At 50.2% G+C, this 16106-nt stretch overlaps 4 protein-coding genes across 4 annotated transcripts; all 4 read left to right on the top strand.

The window, feature by feature from the left end:
- The first annotated feature begins 696 nt into the window (after positions 1–696).
- K460DRAFT_360882 (uncharacterized protein) lies at positions 697–3781 on the top strand. Its single transcript, XM_040932355.1, has 8 exons — positions 697–1006; positions 1056–1111; positions 1163–1204; positions 1272–1825; positions 1880–1891; positions 1951–2078; positions 2237–2593; positions 2660–3781. The coding sequence occupies exons 1-8, from the start codon at positions 927–929 to the stop codon at positions 3675–3677; spliced, it is 2247 nt and encodes a 748-aa protein (XP_040792574.1). The 5' UTR covers positions 697–926; the 3' UTR covers positions 3678–3781.
- A 409-nt stretch (positions 3782–4190) lies between these two features.
- On the top strand, positions 4191–8446 carry K460DRAFT_360878 (uncharacterized protein). The gene is made up of 9 exons (XM_040932354.1): positions 4191–4443; positions 4512–4541; positions 4596–4668; positions 4722–4793; positions 4841–6573; positions 6624–6837; positions 6887–7116; positions 7198–7751; positions 7798–8446. Exons 1-9 carry the CDS (start codon positions 4378–4380, stop codon positions 8033–8035), a joined length of 3210 nt encoding a protein of 1069 aa, XP_040792573.1. The 5' UTR covers positions 4191–4377; the 3' UTR covers positions 8036–8446.
- Positions 8447–9251: 805 nt separating this feature from the next.
- Positions 9252–13467, top strand: K460DRAFT_9259 (ankyrin). Its single transcript, XM_040938814.1, has 10 exons — positions 9252–9497; positions 9617–9701; positions 9754–9876; positions 9928–9978; positions 10030–10170; positions 10218–10265; positions 10320–10337; positions 10387–12625; positions 12677–12843; positions 12897–13467. Coding segments are annotated over exons 1-10 (3075 nt in total). The 5' UTR covers positions 9252–9495; the 3' UTR covers positions 13098–13467.
- Positions 13468–13515: 48 nt separating this feature from the next.
- On the top strand, positions 13516–15657 carry K460DRAFT_360875 (ABC1-domain-containing protein). The gene is made up of 3 exons (XM_040932353.1): positions 13516–13957; positions 14017–15212; positions 15266–15657. The coding sequence occupies exons 1-3, from the start codon at positions 13611–13613 to the stop codon at positions 15538–15540; spliced, it is 1818 nt and encodes a 605-aa protein (XP_040792571.1). The 5' UTR covers positions 13516–13610; the 3' UTR covers positions 15541–15657.
- The last annotated feature ends 449 nt before the right edge of the window (positions 15658–16106 follow it).

The following is a 16106-nucleotide window of genomic DNA, read 5'->3' as shown; positions in this document are numbered from 1 at the left end:
AGACATCCAATCTCGATCTTTAGGGTTGCAGCTGGCGAATAAATCACAACGAGATAAGGTTTCTAGGTCTTCATGCAGATGACACTGTCGCGATATGCGTTGCCCCGCTACTGGTTTTGAAGTCGGCCCCCAATATTGTCACAACGTGAATGTTGTTGCACGAAGCGAAGGTGGCGCGGTTAAGGATACCTGATTGGAACCATGTCTGGTGTCAGTTGTTGTGCAAATCTAGACTGTTGGGGGTCAGCACCACGTTTGTCGAATCACGTTCAAGGAGCAGATGAAAGGTCCCTGCGCATCCCGCCGTGTATCACTCTAGAAGGAGTAGGAAACACAGCTTCAGCTCGACTTGCAACGAAAGTAGTCGGGCAGAAGCCTCCTTCTCCAAACCTGACGGTCGGGCTCTGTTATTTGTTGCGGGTTTGATGGTTGTATGCCCTACTGTTGTGAATCGAGTGGCGCATACGCAACGCAATACTCAGCTAAAGCAAGCTGATGGTAGGGACTGGCCCTCGCGTTCTCGCATTCTTTAACCAGGGCATGCTCTCCGTTTGGGTAGCCTGTCTCTCGGGCCCGAAGATCACTCGTATTCTCTTTGCAGGATTGTTATTGGTGAACGTGTCCCACAGCCTGCAGCATGGCTGAGAAGAAGGTCGTTCAGCAGGGCTCTAGGGGGAGTCAGATCGGGCGAAATCCAGTTCATCTCCCCAAAAAGCAGCGCCACGAATGCGAGTTAGGAGGCCAGCTATGTACGCCTTCGTTGCCTTCCATGAAGGGCCTTCTCAGCCTTATCACTCCTCAGCTCAGTAACTCCCACCTCACATTTGAGTACTAGGCCACCGTCCCTCCACACCATTTCTACGACTTTTGAAACCTTGGAAAGCTCACACTCGCTCGTACACCCTTGGACGCCATGCCTGTATATCATGGCATATACTCAACTATCTCTGCTTGTCGCGCTTAGTTTTGTTGCAAGATCGTTGCAAGAGAACCCTATCATCGACTTGTACAGGCCACTCGCCCGTAGTACTACACGTTTCACTGACGTCGTATAGTTGTCGGCGATGGGGTCATCGAACCGCCCAGGTTGATGGAAGGCTGTACATTGACGGTTTTGGGACCCACATCAAAACCGATTGAGATGGCATTCTGACTAGAGTAGGTGGCATGGTAGGGTACAATCAGCAACCGTCGAATTACTCCAGTACGTGCAGTCAGCCATAGCGTCCCGTCTCCAGTCTTGATGGCTAAGTGATCTAATGTTCCTTTAGACCAATGGCTTTTGTTTAGCGACCTCAACTCTACACCTCAAGATCCGAGTAATATGCCGGTGCAATACGCGAACCTCTCGAAGCCTGCCAACGTACCCAGCGTATCAGGTGGATACCTTTGGGCGGATGAGACAAACAAATGCTTTTACCAATTCGGAGGAGAGTATCAAGCAGGGAGCCCCCCCATGGACTTCAGCCTGTGGACATACGATGTACTGCTTAACCAGTGGAATACCACAAAATATACAACCAGTGAGAAGAATCTACAAAGACTCTCTTTCGGGGCTGGAACGCAAGTCGAGAGCCTTGGGCTAGGGTATTACTATGGAGGCTGGCTCAATAATCGAACAACACCGAAATGGACAGGACCAGAGTTGGCCACGGGCCACATGGTCGAGTTCGACTTCACGAAGGGAGTTCTGAAGAATATCACTGGACCGGATGATGTTGGAAGAGCTGAGGGTCAACTGATTTCCCTGCCCGCGTCGGATAAGGGCGTGCTCGTTTATTTTGGTGGCATTGAAGACCCATCCCACAATGGGAGCTCTGTTGCGGTGAGCGTCATCAGCCTAATCTAATAGCTCAGAGCTAATTTAATATCGATTTAGGCAAACATGACTGTGAGTAGAGTTTAATACACTGGCGTGGTCTCTCAGCTCTCTTTCTAATGTGTGTATAGAAGATCCACATATACGATATAGCTTCGGGACGATGGTATTCTCAAACCGCATCAGGGGATACTCCTCTCTCTCGGCGTCAATTTTGCGCCGATGTAACATGGGCGGACGACAAATCCTCTTTCAACATGTAAGCCACTTTTGTTTCACAGTTTTCCTTGCTTACTTACCTTGATATGTATGCAAAGATTAATAGAGTTTCTTGTTACAGTTCTAGCAGCGAGCTAGCGTGATCTTAGGAGAGCGGCCTTCGATATGACGCTGTCTACATATGCTAACACAGAACAGCTACCTGTACGGTGGATATGGATTTGGTGACCGCGCTGCGTTCAATGACGTCTATATCCTTTCCCTTCCATCATTCAAATGGATTAAGGGCTATCCGCTGGATGGAGCTGATGCTGTTCCTGACCCAGCTGGCCATGGTGGTTGCAGTGCCAATGTCATCCATCGCAATCAGATGCTGGTAATCGGCGGCTGGTTCCGAGATCCAACCCATACTGACTGTGACGCGCCAAACGCGCAAGGTCAGCATAACATGATCCTAGGTAACAATACCGAGAGAAAGTTCATCTGGGACAATTTCGATCCTAAACTTTCGACGTATGTCGTACCCCCAGTCATTATCTCTGCAATTGGAGGAGGGTATGTTGCTCTACTACACGTGTGAAAGACAGAAATATTGCTAACTAGCTTTATTCAACACTTTAGGCCTACTGGTGGCGCAACAGTTACTGCACCCCCTACATGGGATCACCCGGATCTCAAGAACTACTATAAACTCCGCCCTACTTTCGTTGCCCGATCCGCAACCCGCGTAATCCCTTCAACCACTGTCTCCCCACCGTCTAATAACTCAGCACCTACTGGCTCCGGAAAGATGAATGTCGGTGCAATTGCAGGGGGAACAGTTGGAGGTCTCACTGTGTTGATCGCCATATTGTGCCTTATTCTATTTTGTCTTCGCCGTCGGAAGAAAGGCCTTAAGGAGGCAAGAGCCCAAAGCGAACCAGCCCCTCCGCCACCTGCTGAACTTGCCGTTACTACAGTCCCACATGAGATGTCAACGCAAAATAACAGCAAGTACGTCTCAGTCCACGAGCAACCAGATTCCATTCATACCAGCTACTCCGGAGTCGTTCCATTGCAGTCACGATCCGCTAGCCATGACTACGCTTCTGCGTACGCTAGCCAAATGCCACCATCGTATGGAGCTGCGCCGCTCTCCACAGCAGCAACGTATGGTGTAACTAATGACATTGGGTACGTTCAGCAATCACCTCGCCAGCAGAACAATGCCGAACTCTTCTTCCCGGACAATGGAGCTACTCCTAACACACCTCCCACTTCATGGGACCAAAGCGCGTATCCACCCCAATCTGAACCAGCACCACAACGTCAGTATTCATACCCAGCGCCTACATCTCCATTACAGCAGTCTACTGCTCCCGTTCCGCAACAGAGTCAGGTCTACTACCCCCCACCTACCGATCCAACAGCGCGATCCCAGCATTCTCTTCCTGATCCAGGAGGTAGCCCGACTGGTACACAGTACAGCGGTGAGACGCAACACAGGAATTCTCCATATTTCAGTAATATGAATACACCTGCACAGTTCTATGTGCAGCCTGTTCCTCTTGCGTCTCCAGGAGTGAGTGATGGGAGATTACGTAATCCTATTGAGCGAAGGTCTGTGCAGGGCAGGTTCAGAGAAGCGGGACATGTGTGAGCGGGAAATGAAGAGTGTGACGTGTTTTGGGGTGGTTGTTGTATAGCTTCTTTTCTCTCTTTAATGTGGATAATCCCCAATTTTGTAAATCCATTTGTCATTTGGACCTCTATTATAATCACTTGGATTACTTGTAGCGACACGAGGCTCATGATCCATTGCAGCAGGTGTCCGAAACGATTCTTTGAGAAGTAACAGCTTAGATGAAGCAAACTGAGATAAACGTGCCTACCAAGTGTTTAAGTGCTCGGAGACCTTGGAACAAAGCTGACGGCGAAAGCATTTGATCAGGTGGAGTCAGAGAAGTGGTGCTGGCCGATTAGCTTAGCGCGTACTTGTCTTGGCGACACGAGCTTCATCACGCTCCCCGTGCCTCATCTAACAAGGCCAGCCCGGAAGCTTCTACTACAGCAACTAGCTGGTCGGACAGCCTTGCTTCAAGTTCAGCGACCGCCGAGTTCAAACCACTTCCCGACCCGCTCCTACTAGGTGCCCGCACCAACTCTCTGCTGTCCACCTGCCCCGCTATTGTCCTTCGACACCTCTGCGAGACACCGAATTTGCGCGCGTTCAACCCACCTTCTCCCTCACCGCGCTTCCACGGATACAGTCTCAGGCCGAGGCCGTCTTGAAGCTTTTGGGGATACCAGCACACCATATAGGCTGATTGGGAGCTCTTCCCGCCGCGCTGCAGCCCGCCATGTCTCTGTCTATAGAAGAACTCGACGCCACAGTGCGCGCCTTCTACGAGGGTCGCGGCGAAACCGTACGTGTTTTGCAGACCTTGCTATATCGCGCAAAACTAGGGCACGGCTGACACATGCGTCTTTATAGCAAAAACAAGCTCAAGCTACGTTGAACCAGGTATGCCGTTCCCATCTAACATCGCTCATTCCTAGCCGGCTGACACTCAGATAGTTCAAAGAGAACCCAGATGCATGGCTTCTTGTCGACAAGATCCTGTCAGATGCGCAATACCCGCAGACGAAGTGTACGTATACACATGCCGGCAGGCTAGACTGACACGTCGCTAATCTTGAGCAGACCTGGGGCTACAAGTTCTCGACAATGTGATCATGACGAGATGGAAGGTTCTGCCACGCGACCAGTGTCAAGGTAGGTTCAGAGATTTCTGCAAGCTTGCCAGCCACTGATTTGACTAGGCATCCGAAACTTCATCGTAAACTTCATCATCCAGCTCTCAAACAACGACGACAGCCGCCGCACCGATCGCACCCTCCTAAACAAGCTCAATCTCGTCCTCGTATCCGTTTTGAAGCAGGAATGGCCTCATAACTGGCCGACCTTCATCAACGAGATCATATCATCATGCCACAGCAGTCTTGGAATATGCGAGAACAACATGGTCATCCTCCGACTACTGTCTGAGGAGGTTTTTGATTACTCGGAAGAGCAGATGACATCACAAAAGCGCAGAGAGCTCAAGCAGAGCATGTGTGACGAATTCACCTCCATCTACCAGCTCTGTTCGGAGGTGCTGCGAACCGCTACTGAGGCCTCCCTCATCAAGGCAACCCTCGAGACATTACTGCGCTTCCTCAACTGGATTCCATTAGGCTACATCTTCGAGACGCCTCCCAGCGGCCAGAGCCTTATCGAGACCCTACGGAGTCGATTCCTTGAAGTGCCCGACTTCCGCAACATCACCTTGAAGTGCTTGACTGAGATTGCGGGTCTTCATACTGAGCCTGCATACGACGACAAGCTTGTCCAGATGTTTACAGAGACATTAACTGCAATCTCGAAGATCATCCCTCTCTCGCTAGATCTAAAGAGCACGTACTCGTCAAGCAATAGCCGAGACCAGGAATTTGTTCTGAACCTCGCGCTGTTCCTTACAAACTTCTTCACCATGCATTTGAACGTCATTGAGAATCTAATGAACAAGGACTTCCTCACGCATGGCCACTTTTACCTTATTCGCATAAGTCAGATCGATGATCGTGAAATATTTAAGATCTGCTTGGAGTACTGGACAAAGCTCGTCTCGGAGCTATACGACGAGATGCAAGCACTCCCAATCACGGACATGAACCCTCTTTTGAACATGGGTATCCCCGGCAATGGTGCCCGTGAGTTGGCAAATTACCCGTTGCGGAAAAACAAGTACACGGAGATTCTATCCAATCTGCGAACGGTGATGATTGAAAAGATGGTCAGGCCCGAGGAAGTGCTCATTGTTGAGAATGACGAGGGCGAGATTGTGCGCGAATTCGTCAAGGAGAGCGATACAATTCAGCTCTACAAGTCCACTCGAGAATGCCTGGTGTTCCTCACCCATTTGGACGTCAATGATACGGAACAAATCATGTCCGAGAAGCTAGCACGCCAGGTTGATGGTACAGAGTGGTCGTGGGCGAATTGCAATACCCTATGCTGGGCCATTGGATCTATCTCCGGCGCCATGAACGAGGAGACAGAAAAGAGATTCCTGGTCACAGTTATCAAGGACCTTTTGGGTCTGACCGAGATGAAGCGAGGAAAGGATAACAAGGCCGTCGTCGCCAGTAACATCATGTACATTGTCGGCCAATATCCTCGATTCCTCAAGGCCCACTGGAAATTCCTCAAGACAGTGGTCAATAAGCTCTTCGAGTTTATGCACGAGACGCACGAGGGTGTGCAAGATATGGCATGTGATACTTTCATCAAGATTGCCAACAAGTGCCGTCGGCACTTTGTTGCGCTTCAGCCTGGCGAAACAGAACCTTTCATCGACGAGATTGTACGAAATCTTAGGAAGATCACCGCGGACCTGTCGCCTCAACAAGTTCACACGTTTTACGAGGCTTGCGGTTACATGATCAGTGCTCAAGGACAGAAGAGCATGCAAGAGCGATTGATCCACGATTTGATGGCTCTACCTAACTCCGCTGTAAGTGCATCAACCACGATATAGTACTAACAACGCTAACTCAAATACAGTGGGACAGTATTATCAGTCAAGCGAATCAGAATCCGGCCTGCTTACAGGACTCGGAGGTCATTAAGATTGTTGGCAATATCATGAAGACTAACGTCGCAGCATGCGGCTCGGTCGGATCCTACTTCTACCCGCAAATTGGCCGCATATATTTCGACATGCTTACGATGTACCGTGCGAGCTCACAGCTTATTGATGAGGCTGTACAGCGAGAAGGTGAGGGGGATGTTTCCTTTCGTATTACATCACATGCTGACAAGTCTAGGCAACATTGCGACAAAGATGCCGAAAGTCCGTGGCCTTCGCACGATTAAGAAGGAAATTCTGAAGCTCATCAACACGTATGTTGAGAAAGCTGATGATTTGGAGATGATACACAACAACATCGTACCTAAGCTGCTGGAAGCTGTTCTGATTGACTACAAGAACAACGTGCCTGATGCCCGCGAAGCGGAGGTGCTGAATGTCATGACCACAATCATCAACAAGCTACATGTACGTTGGAGACCTAATCTGAGCAAGCACATGGTTGGACTCGCTCGGCAACTATCGAAACGAATGCTGACTTTGACACAGAGCATGATGGAAGACCAAATCATCAACATCATGGACAGTGTCTTCGAATGCACTTTAGACATGATTAACAAGGATTTCTCAGAGTATCCAGAACATCGCGTCGAGTTCTTCAAGCTTCTACGAACAATCAACCTGCGCTGCTTCCCTGCGCTGTTGAGACTCGATGCACGATCATTCAAGTTCGTCATTGACTCTTGCATGTGGGCCAGCAAGCATGACAACCGAGAAGTAGAGAGCGCCGGTCTTTCTATGTGCTTCGAGTTGGTCTCCAACATGGCCGACACAGACCAACAAACGTGCAACGCCTTCTTCCAGACTTTCTTCACAACCATTCTTCAGGATGTATTCTTCGTCGTCACTGATAGTGACCACAAGGCCGGCTTCAAGTCTCAGTCAATGTTACTGGCGAAGATGTTCTGGCTTGTCGACTCGGATAAGCTACAGGGTCCAATTTACACGTCGCCGGATATGGCACCTGCAGGCACACCGAATCGAGAGTTCTTGCGGAACTTTGTTGGCAATCTGTTGGCTACCGCTTTCCCCAATCTCCAGACGTAAGTATCCCCACTCAGGATATCGGCATTTTACTCACACATCTAGTGCACAAATTGCATCGTTCATTGACGGACTCTTCGCCACAAACTCCGATCTCAACCGATTCAAGATCATCTTGCGAGACTTCTTGATCTCTCTAAAGGAATTCTCTGGTGACAACACCGAGCTTTTCGCCGAAGAGCGCGAACAAGCAGCCAAGACCGCCAAAGAGCAAGAGCGTGAACGAGCCATGAAGGTCGGCGGTCTGTTGAAACCGTCCGAGATGGACGACGATGAGTTGTGACTTGACGTGGAGTTGGACGCGAACGTTGCCACGCGTACGCCTTACGACGGTGAATTTGCTCCGGACGAGACTACTAATAGCAAGCATTCAGGCGATTTCGATGGGTGGGATGTCTATGGCGTTTGAATGAGATAAAAGAGTAAAGAGCGGTAGTGTGGGTGCTGCGTTAGGTTGGAGGAGCATGCATCCGTTACGCGTCTGGAATCCCAGCAGGAAGATTTTCTTTTTCACAAGCGGTCTGATATCCCATGGACCTTCTAGCTCTCTTGGTCTGATGCATGGAGAAGACATGGCTGGCTTGGAGGGAGCGTGACTTACAGACAAAAAGTATAGGATGTTGCGGGTGTACAGACAGCCTGCTAGGCGCGTCTCGAAGGCGAACAATAGATACAATCTTTACACTTCGCTGCTTGCTTTCGTTATTTGTTTTGCTGCTGCTGACATGGCTGCTACAAAGCCTTCACATCAAAGGTTCCTTGACCGGGCCGTTCCACTCTGCACCCGCCATGCATCTCCTTGTGACAAGATGATGCCACGAAGCATGATGGGAATGCCTCGGCAGTGGCCTGTCTATGCCTACTAATGCCGCATAGATCCTCAGAAATCTTTAAGATCCACTTGCGTGCAGCTGTCTAAGTCAGAACAAGCTTTCGTAAGTGCAGCAGATGCAATCCAATGTCGCGCATCCTGTCATGGTGTGGTTCGTTCGTTCTTCTGCGGTTAAGTTTCCTAGACTTGACTAGCAACTGCCACTTCAAGCGTCGCCTACAGTTACGTAACCGCGGAATCTACCGGATCGCAGCCGACATCCACAACGTCGAAACCTTCGATTGGGTCCTTCGTCAGCCTTCACAACACCCTAGCACTGCTAAGGTTCGGCATGCGAAGCGGGCCCTGTTCCCTGACCCACGACTAACGATTTTTGTACGTGTGCAAGCTGCTGAACCCGTGGCGGACATACGGCTTCTCATTCGTCAGAACCCTTCCATCATCTCAACGACATGGGCACTCTGCTCTGCTGCCAACGTATGCACAGTCTCGTGGCCCTCTTGCAATGAGCCCTCGGCATCGCTACGAAGCCTGGCCCCTCATTCGGCATCAGCAAACTCTCAGCTAACACACCATCCGGCCAGATCCAAGTGAGTCTCTGGATTGAATCGTCCTCCAGGCTAGCACCAGCTGCAACCTTGAGTGACTTCACTTCTCGACCTTCCTGCCGACTACTACGCACGTACGTTCTTTAGGGCTGCTACCGAGAAGCCTCTTTTCGTTTTGGTACTTTTTCCTGTTTCCACTGCCGAATAGGTGCCTGCCGACAACCGCACACCTGTCATTGCTGGACCTGTATGGTTAGATTTGCCTAGTAACTCGGACCAGGATCTGTCGCTTGTGCAGCATCTACGCATAACCGTTAAGGCTTCGAAAGGACCGCTGTTCGTTGTTTTCCTACTACTAGCACAATGTACGTCTCACTTTCATATTGAGACTCTTCAATCCCGCCCGCCTTTGGTTCTGAAAAAGACGGTCCTTTCGACAAGTCTAGCATCCGAAGACGACACAACTGACAGCGTGCTTATCCAGGAAGTTTGGGAAACATATCCAGAAAAGGCAACTGGATATTCCAGAATATGCTGCCAATTTCGTCGACTACAAGGCGCTCAAGAAGGTTCTCACTCCCCACTATCACTTTGGGGCGACTGCTGATTGCAATTTTCAAGCTTATCAAAAAGCTCAGCGCCACTCCGGTGATAGCACCGCAGGGCGAGGGCAGCCATGGACACGATGCACTGGATCCGCAAACCTCCTTACAGGCGAACAAGGCTACTTTCTTCTTCCGAGTGGTGGGCAGCTGTCTACCCGATACATTTAAACAACTCTCACTCTACATATAGGAACGTGAACTTGAAAAGGTCAATACCTTCTACCTGCAAAAAGAGGCTGAGGTATGCTTGATTATATACATGTGTTTCGATGGATACTCACTCGGAATGTAGTTGCGCCTACGGTTGACCACTCTTCTCGATAAGAAAAGGGTCATGCAACAGCACCCTCACTCTGTCTCTAAGACATCCTCGCGGTACATTGCACTTGAAGAGGGACTAAAACAGTTTAGCATGGATCTGAACAAGCTTGAGGTGATTGGTTCGCATGCACTTGGGCGGCGTAAACTAACCCAACTTAGCAATTTGTCGAAGTGAACGAGACGGCATTTTCCAAGATTCTGAAGAAGGTTTGACACCCCCTTTCCCATTAGTCAGTTACTACTGATTGCTAACGTTTCTAGTGGGACAAAACCTCAAAAGTTAGTTGCTTTATACACGTGCCCAATAGCATAGCTGACTCTATGTCAGTCAAGAGAAAAACAGCTCTACCTCTCTCGCGCCGTCGAAGTCCAACCGTGCTTCAATCGCGAGGTCATCAGTACCCTCTCCGACCAAGCAACGCAAGCACTCCTCGATTTCTCCGGATGGGCCGAAGGCGAAGGAGTGCAAGCACCTCACCCAACAGCTGAACCTCGCGTCTCGGAACCCGCATTCGAGGCAAAGCTCGAGCTTGACAACCAGTTCGTCCAAGCTATAAATACTGCGAATAGAGGAAAGATCGAAGAATGCCTCGTGCGCTTATCAACCCTTCCCGACGCACGCGATCATGTGTCCAGAGCATTTCTTAGCACCGTCGCAGAAGCACCAGAAGCCGCGCTAAAAATTCTACTCGATTCTAACCTAGTGAATCTCAGACAGGAAGATGAGATCAATGAGCGAAATTGTCTTCATAAATCCGCTATCAGCGGGCGAATCGAGGTACTCAGACTTGGAATATCCAGCAATGTGGACGTTCACGCAACCGACGTGTACGGCCGGATACCCTTACACTATGCCTGTATGCATGGCCATGTGGAGCTCGTTCCAGAACTCATCAACGCCGCCCCTGACACGGTGAACTTCCGTGATCAGGATAGCTTTACTCCGTTGATACTTGCCATCGTACATTCACAACTGGCCTGTGTGGAGACGTTACTGTCCAGGGGAGCTGATCTCAGTCGCTTGGGGCCTGGGGAGCATGTTCCGCTCAACCTCGCATGCCAATATGCGTCGCTAGAGATTCAGGAGCTTCTCCTTCAACGCTCAGCTGAGATGATTTCTGATGCTGAGGGGCTTTTCCCACAGCATCTCGTGGCTAGATCAGGAAAGACCCCACAATCGCTGTTATTGCTACAGAAGTACGGAGCCAACCTAGATCAGCCAGACAAGCTCTACCAGTGGACACCACTGTTCCACGCGGCGAGCGAAGGGCATGTGGAATGTCTCCAAACACTACTCCAGTGTGGAGTAGACGTAGACATCGTGGACGAAAAAAGCTTGTCTGCGATGTACTATGCGACTTGGGAAGGTCACCTCGAGTGCATGCAGTTGCTCGCCTCCGTTGGGCGCGGAGTTGGGTTAATTACACAGAAACAAGTCTCTCCCCAAATTGTTAGCCAAACAATCTCCAGCTCAATTTCTACTTCTATGGACGTCGACGGCGACATAGATGGTATTCCCGAATTCATTCTCCCGCCACCAATCATCCCATTCAGAAGATATGGACACAATTTTCTGGACACGAAGACCTTTGTAGTCATTAGCTTTGAGAGGCTCGGCAAGGAGGCGATACGATTCTATGACGAATCAAAATATCCCGCCGCACGACTCACCATTTCCTCTAAAAGCTCCGACCTTATACCTCGCAACATTCTCCTACCGATACAAGATGAATTCAAGGTCATCTCTTTCCAGATCGAGAATATCGATACCTTCTCGATCGATTTTGACGTCTACCCCACTATCGGATCGAGGGTTATTGCACGCAGCGTGGCTTCATCGAAAGTCTTCACAGAACGGTCGAAAAGTACTGGACGATGGCATCTAGAATTGTTCGACCCGAGGCTTCGGGCCATTGGAAGAGTCACTTTCGACTTCCAGGTTGTTAAGCCTTTCCACGGCATCCCGCTAGAGATTACTCATTTTGCAACGTATTGGAAGGCCACTAGCCAGCTCGATTCGCAACCCCATACTCTCATCACTGGCTCAAGTCTCTCTGGGGAATACGTACGCTTGTTTGTACAGCTGACAGCTGATGGTGTACCAGTATTACACCCGAGATGGAAGATTGATTACCAAGGCTTAGAGGTCCCCGTCAACATCCTCACATATGCGCAATTTTCAGCGATCGGTGCGCACCAGAACGCTGCAAGTGCCAGTCAGCTTGCTGCTGGATTAACTAACGCTACTTCCAACGAGATTCCTGCCATCTACCAGACAATGGCATCTTCCTTCATCACTCTGAAAGATGCTCTAGCACTCCTGCCAGCCCATATTCACATCGAGCTACATGTACTCTTCCCATCAAGGTTGGAGGAGGAGCGTCTAAAACTTGGTCCTACACACGACATGAATACATTCGCGGACAAGATTCTATCGGTGGTATTCGAGCATGCGCGGGTGTTGAGAGCGCAGGGAGCGGGAGAGATTGACGCAACGCTGAGAAGCGTGTTGTTCAGCTCCTTTAACCAGGATATTTGCACTGTCATCAACTGGAAACAGCCCAACTGTAGGTGCCCTTTCGACGAAGTACTACAATTGCATACTAATAGGTATATAGATCCTGTTCTTCTTTGCAATGAGCTCGGCGCAGATAGTTCGCAGTCACCGTCCGGCAATACACATATCGTACAGAGCAGCGGCCGCACTACGATATCCGTCAAAGAAGCAGTTCAGATTGCGAAGAACAACAACTTTATGGGTTTGATATGCAGCTCTCGCCTTCTGGTCAGTACATTGTAACGCTATATCTATCGTGCAACATTCTAACAATCACGTAGGATCTTGCTCCCGCCCTTATTGAATCGATCAAGACCGCTGGCCTAGTTCTAGTCACAGATATCAGCGATTCTCGTGCCGAAAACGAATCACGGACCAGCCTGCATGTGGCAAACCCTCGCCGGAAGACTACACCAGATGGAGTTGACGGATACCTCAGGGGCGATGGCGTGCTCTGTTTCAACGAAACTGTCGACATGTAGAACACTGAGGTTGTCGGTCGACGGGGTTGGGTTTCGTTTCAAGGCAATATGGCATTTGTGGTGAGGCTCAGATGATGAGGCGGTGGTGGACTTTAACTCTAGTAGCGGGTGGTGGCAATTGTGCTATTGATCATGGATAATGTCTGTTAGACCGTTTTTCATTTATGCCCAGAAGGCACGGCGTTAGGTCTAGCTATTCAGGGCAATATATGTTGCCTTGCAGAGCAACTAAGAAGATGAGATAGAACCGAAAGTATTACCATGAAGTTATGCAAGATAGAAAGTTTGCAATGACCTCGAATGCCATTCGACATGATGATATGGAGTTTCGGCAGGGATCTGCGTTTGCGGCGTTTTGATTCGCGCTAGTCTTTATAGAAAAAATGTCGGACGACATTACTGAGGTCGGAACGTCTCTCACGCCTCTCGTTTGAATCCCTCGCCTCTGTGCGTTCGCTATAGACCCTCTAGACCCTCTAGACCCGGTCCTTCCTTTTACAGGATGCACACATAATGTCGGCATTCAACGCAGCCTTCTCTCCTTTCCTACGCCGAGCATGGACATGCCGAGGTTGCCTACGGTCACAGCGACAGGCGCTGCCGCAACAGCGGAGTACACTTGCGAAGCGGAACACATTTGCGAGCAGGGCGGATATACGGAGGACGTTTGCGACCCAGGTCGATGCGGCGACAACCCTCATAGGGAAGATGGGCAAGAGGAGAAGGAGGCTGTGGATTGTTGGAGGCGGACTTGCAATTGGCGCTGGAGTGGTTACGATCAACGACGATGCGAAGCATGCGTATGTTGCGGCCCAGAGGAGTTATAGAGTGCTTGGGACGCTGGTCCTCAATATCAAAGAGTGCGTGCTTGTCACAGTCATTACTGGGAAACAGCATGCTAATGGACCGCTACGTTTAGTTATCGCGACATCCTCAAGCGTGATAGCGACCCAGACTACCCTGAGCAACTGAAAGCCTGCCATTTACGATGCGCGAAACGAACGCTCCACACACTCGAAAAGAACGGCTCGATATTCATAAAGCTAGGACAGCATCTGAGCAGCATGAGTTATTTGCTACCGAACGAGTGGTGCGACACTTTTATTCCGCTACAAGACAGATGTCCAGTCTCGTCCTACGAGTCCATCCAGGAGATGGTGCGACGAGATACCGGTCTCGAAATCTCAGACTTGTTTTCCGAGTTCGAGGAAAGACCCATTGGCGCGGCGTCCCTCGCACAAGTGCATCGCGCAACCATCCGGGAAACTGGACAGAAGGTCGCAGTCAAGGTGCAGCATCCGGCACTGGATGAATGGTCAAAATTAGATCTAGCACTAACGAGCTTCACCTTCTCCACACTGAAACGCTGGTTCCCCGAATACGATCTCACGTGGCTCAGCGATGAAATGCAACTCTCTCTCCCACAAGAACTGGATTTCGCGCGTGAAGGTGAGAATGCAACACGCGCACGCGAATACTTCTCCCACGTGCACGATGTGCCCGTCATTATACCAAAAGTTATATGGGCGAAACGGAGGATACTGGTAATGGACTACGTGGCCGGATTCAGAACGGACGATCTGAAGAGCCTGGATGAGCGAGGCATTGATAGAGATGAGGTTTCCGCGGCGCTTGCTAGGATCTTCAACGAGATGGTCTTTGGAAGAGATGCACCGCTGCATTGCGACCCGCATGGCGGGAACATCGCCATCAGGTATAATCCAAAGAGGAGGGGGAAGACGAATTTCGATGTTGTACTGTACGATCATGGACTCTATCGCGACATTCCGCTGCATCTGAGGAGGAGCTATGCGAAGCTCTGGCTTGCGGTCCTGGATGCTGATGAACCTGGTATGCGCAAGTATGCGTATGAAGTTGCGGGGATTGGGGAGGAACACTTTCCCTTATTCGCATCGGCCATCACAGGAAGAGACTACACCGTGCTAGCCACAAAAGATGCGAGCACAGGCGGTGGAGGCGTCATGAGCTCGAGGACGAATGAAGAGAAGAAGGTCATTGGGGATGCGTTGGGGGACGGCATGTTGGAGAGTCTGATTCAACTACTCGGGCAGGTGCCTCGAGTCATCCTCTTGATTCTCAAGACGAACGATCTTAGTGGGTCTCTCCCTAGTTGTCCTTCCCAGAGTTTTAGCTGACAATAGTGTTAGCGCGCTCCCTAGATGAAGGCCTCCAAACCCGCCAAGGCCCCATGCGTACGTTTCTCATTCTCGCGCGCTACGCCTCGCGGACGGTGTATGAGGAGCAGCTTGACAATCTGAGTGGGAGTATATTGTGGCCCAGGAATTTCTTGTCGTGGCTTGGTGCTTGGTCACGACACATGAGGGTTGAGTTGCAGCTTAGCTCGTACGAGACGTATCTGAAGTTGAGGGCACTGCTGGGGTTCCAGCAGCTTGTGTTGGGTGTGGACAGCTTTAGAGAGTAGGAGGTGTAAAGTGTATACCCATAGACTCGGCCTGCTGCAGGTGTGTATAGACGTGTACTTGTAGATTTGCATGCATACCCTACAGATACACCAACTAGAGAAGATTCAAAGTGCGCAATTCTTGCAAATCATTGCTCAGTTCGGAGCGTTCCTGTGTGAATTGGTCTTCACGGTGTTCATCACCTTTATTCTCAGCGCTTTCTGTCATGATGATTACGCGTATTTGAGTGGCGGCGGAAGCCCACTGTTAATAGACAGCGTCATTTGTTTTCATTGGCTGTCCAGCAAGTCATGGATGTTCCAACCCAACTGTTGGACTCATTATGAGTTCATTGTGCAATTGACCCTGAATCAGCGTGTCTGGGCATCGTCGTTCACCAAGCATAGGGCGGAAAAGCCCGGAGGACTGGTCTAGCTCAGTATGCTACTTGTGCCCAGAGTCGGTCGTGGTGGATTGACGGGGTGTTTACAGTACGTTTGAGGCGCAGGCGTGATACGAGGATAAGGATAAATGGGGAGAGGACTTGTAAACCTAAAAACAGCTCGAAAAAACCGTCGAGGTACAG

This window comes from Cucurbitaria berberidis, assembly GCF_010015615.1.
Source record: "Cucurbitaria berberidis CBS 394.84 unplaced genomic scaffold K460scaffold_1, whole genome shotgun sequence".
In the NCBI taxonomy this organism is placed as follows: domain Eukaryota; kingdom Fungi; phylum Ascomycota; class Dothideomycetes; order Pleosporales; family Cucurbitariaceae; genus Cucurbitaria; species Cucurbitaria berberidis.
The sequence above is the reverse complement of the archived record's forward strand: the minus strand, read 5'-3'. Positions and strand labels throughout refer to the sequence as shown.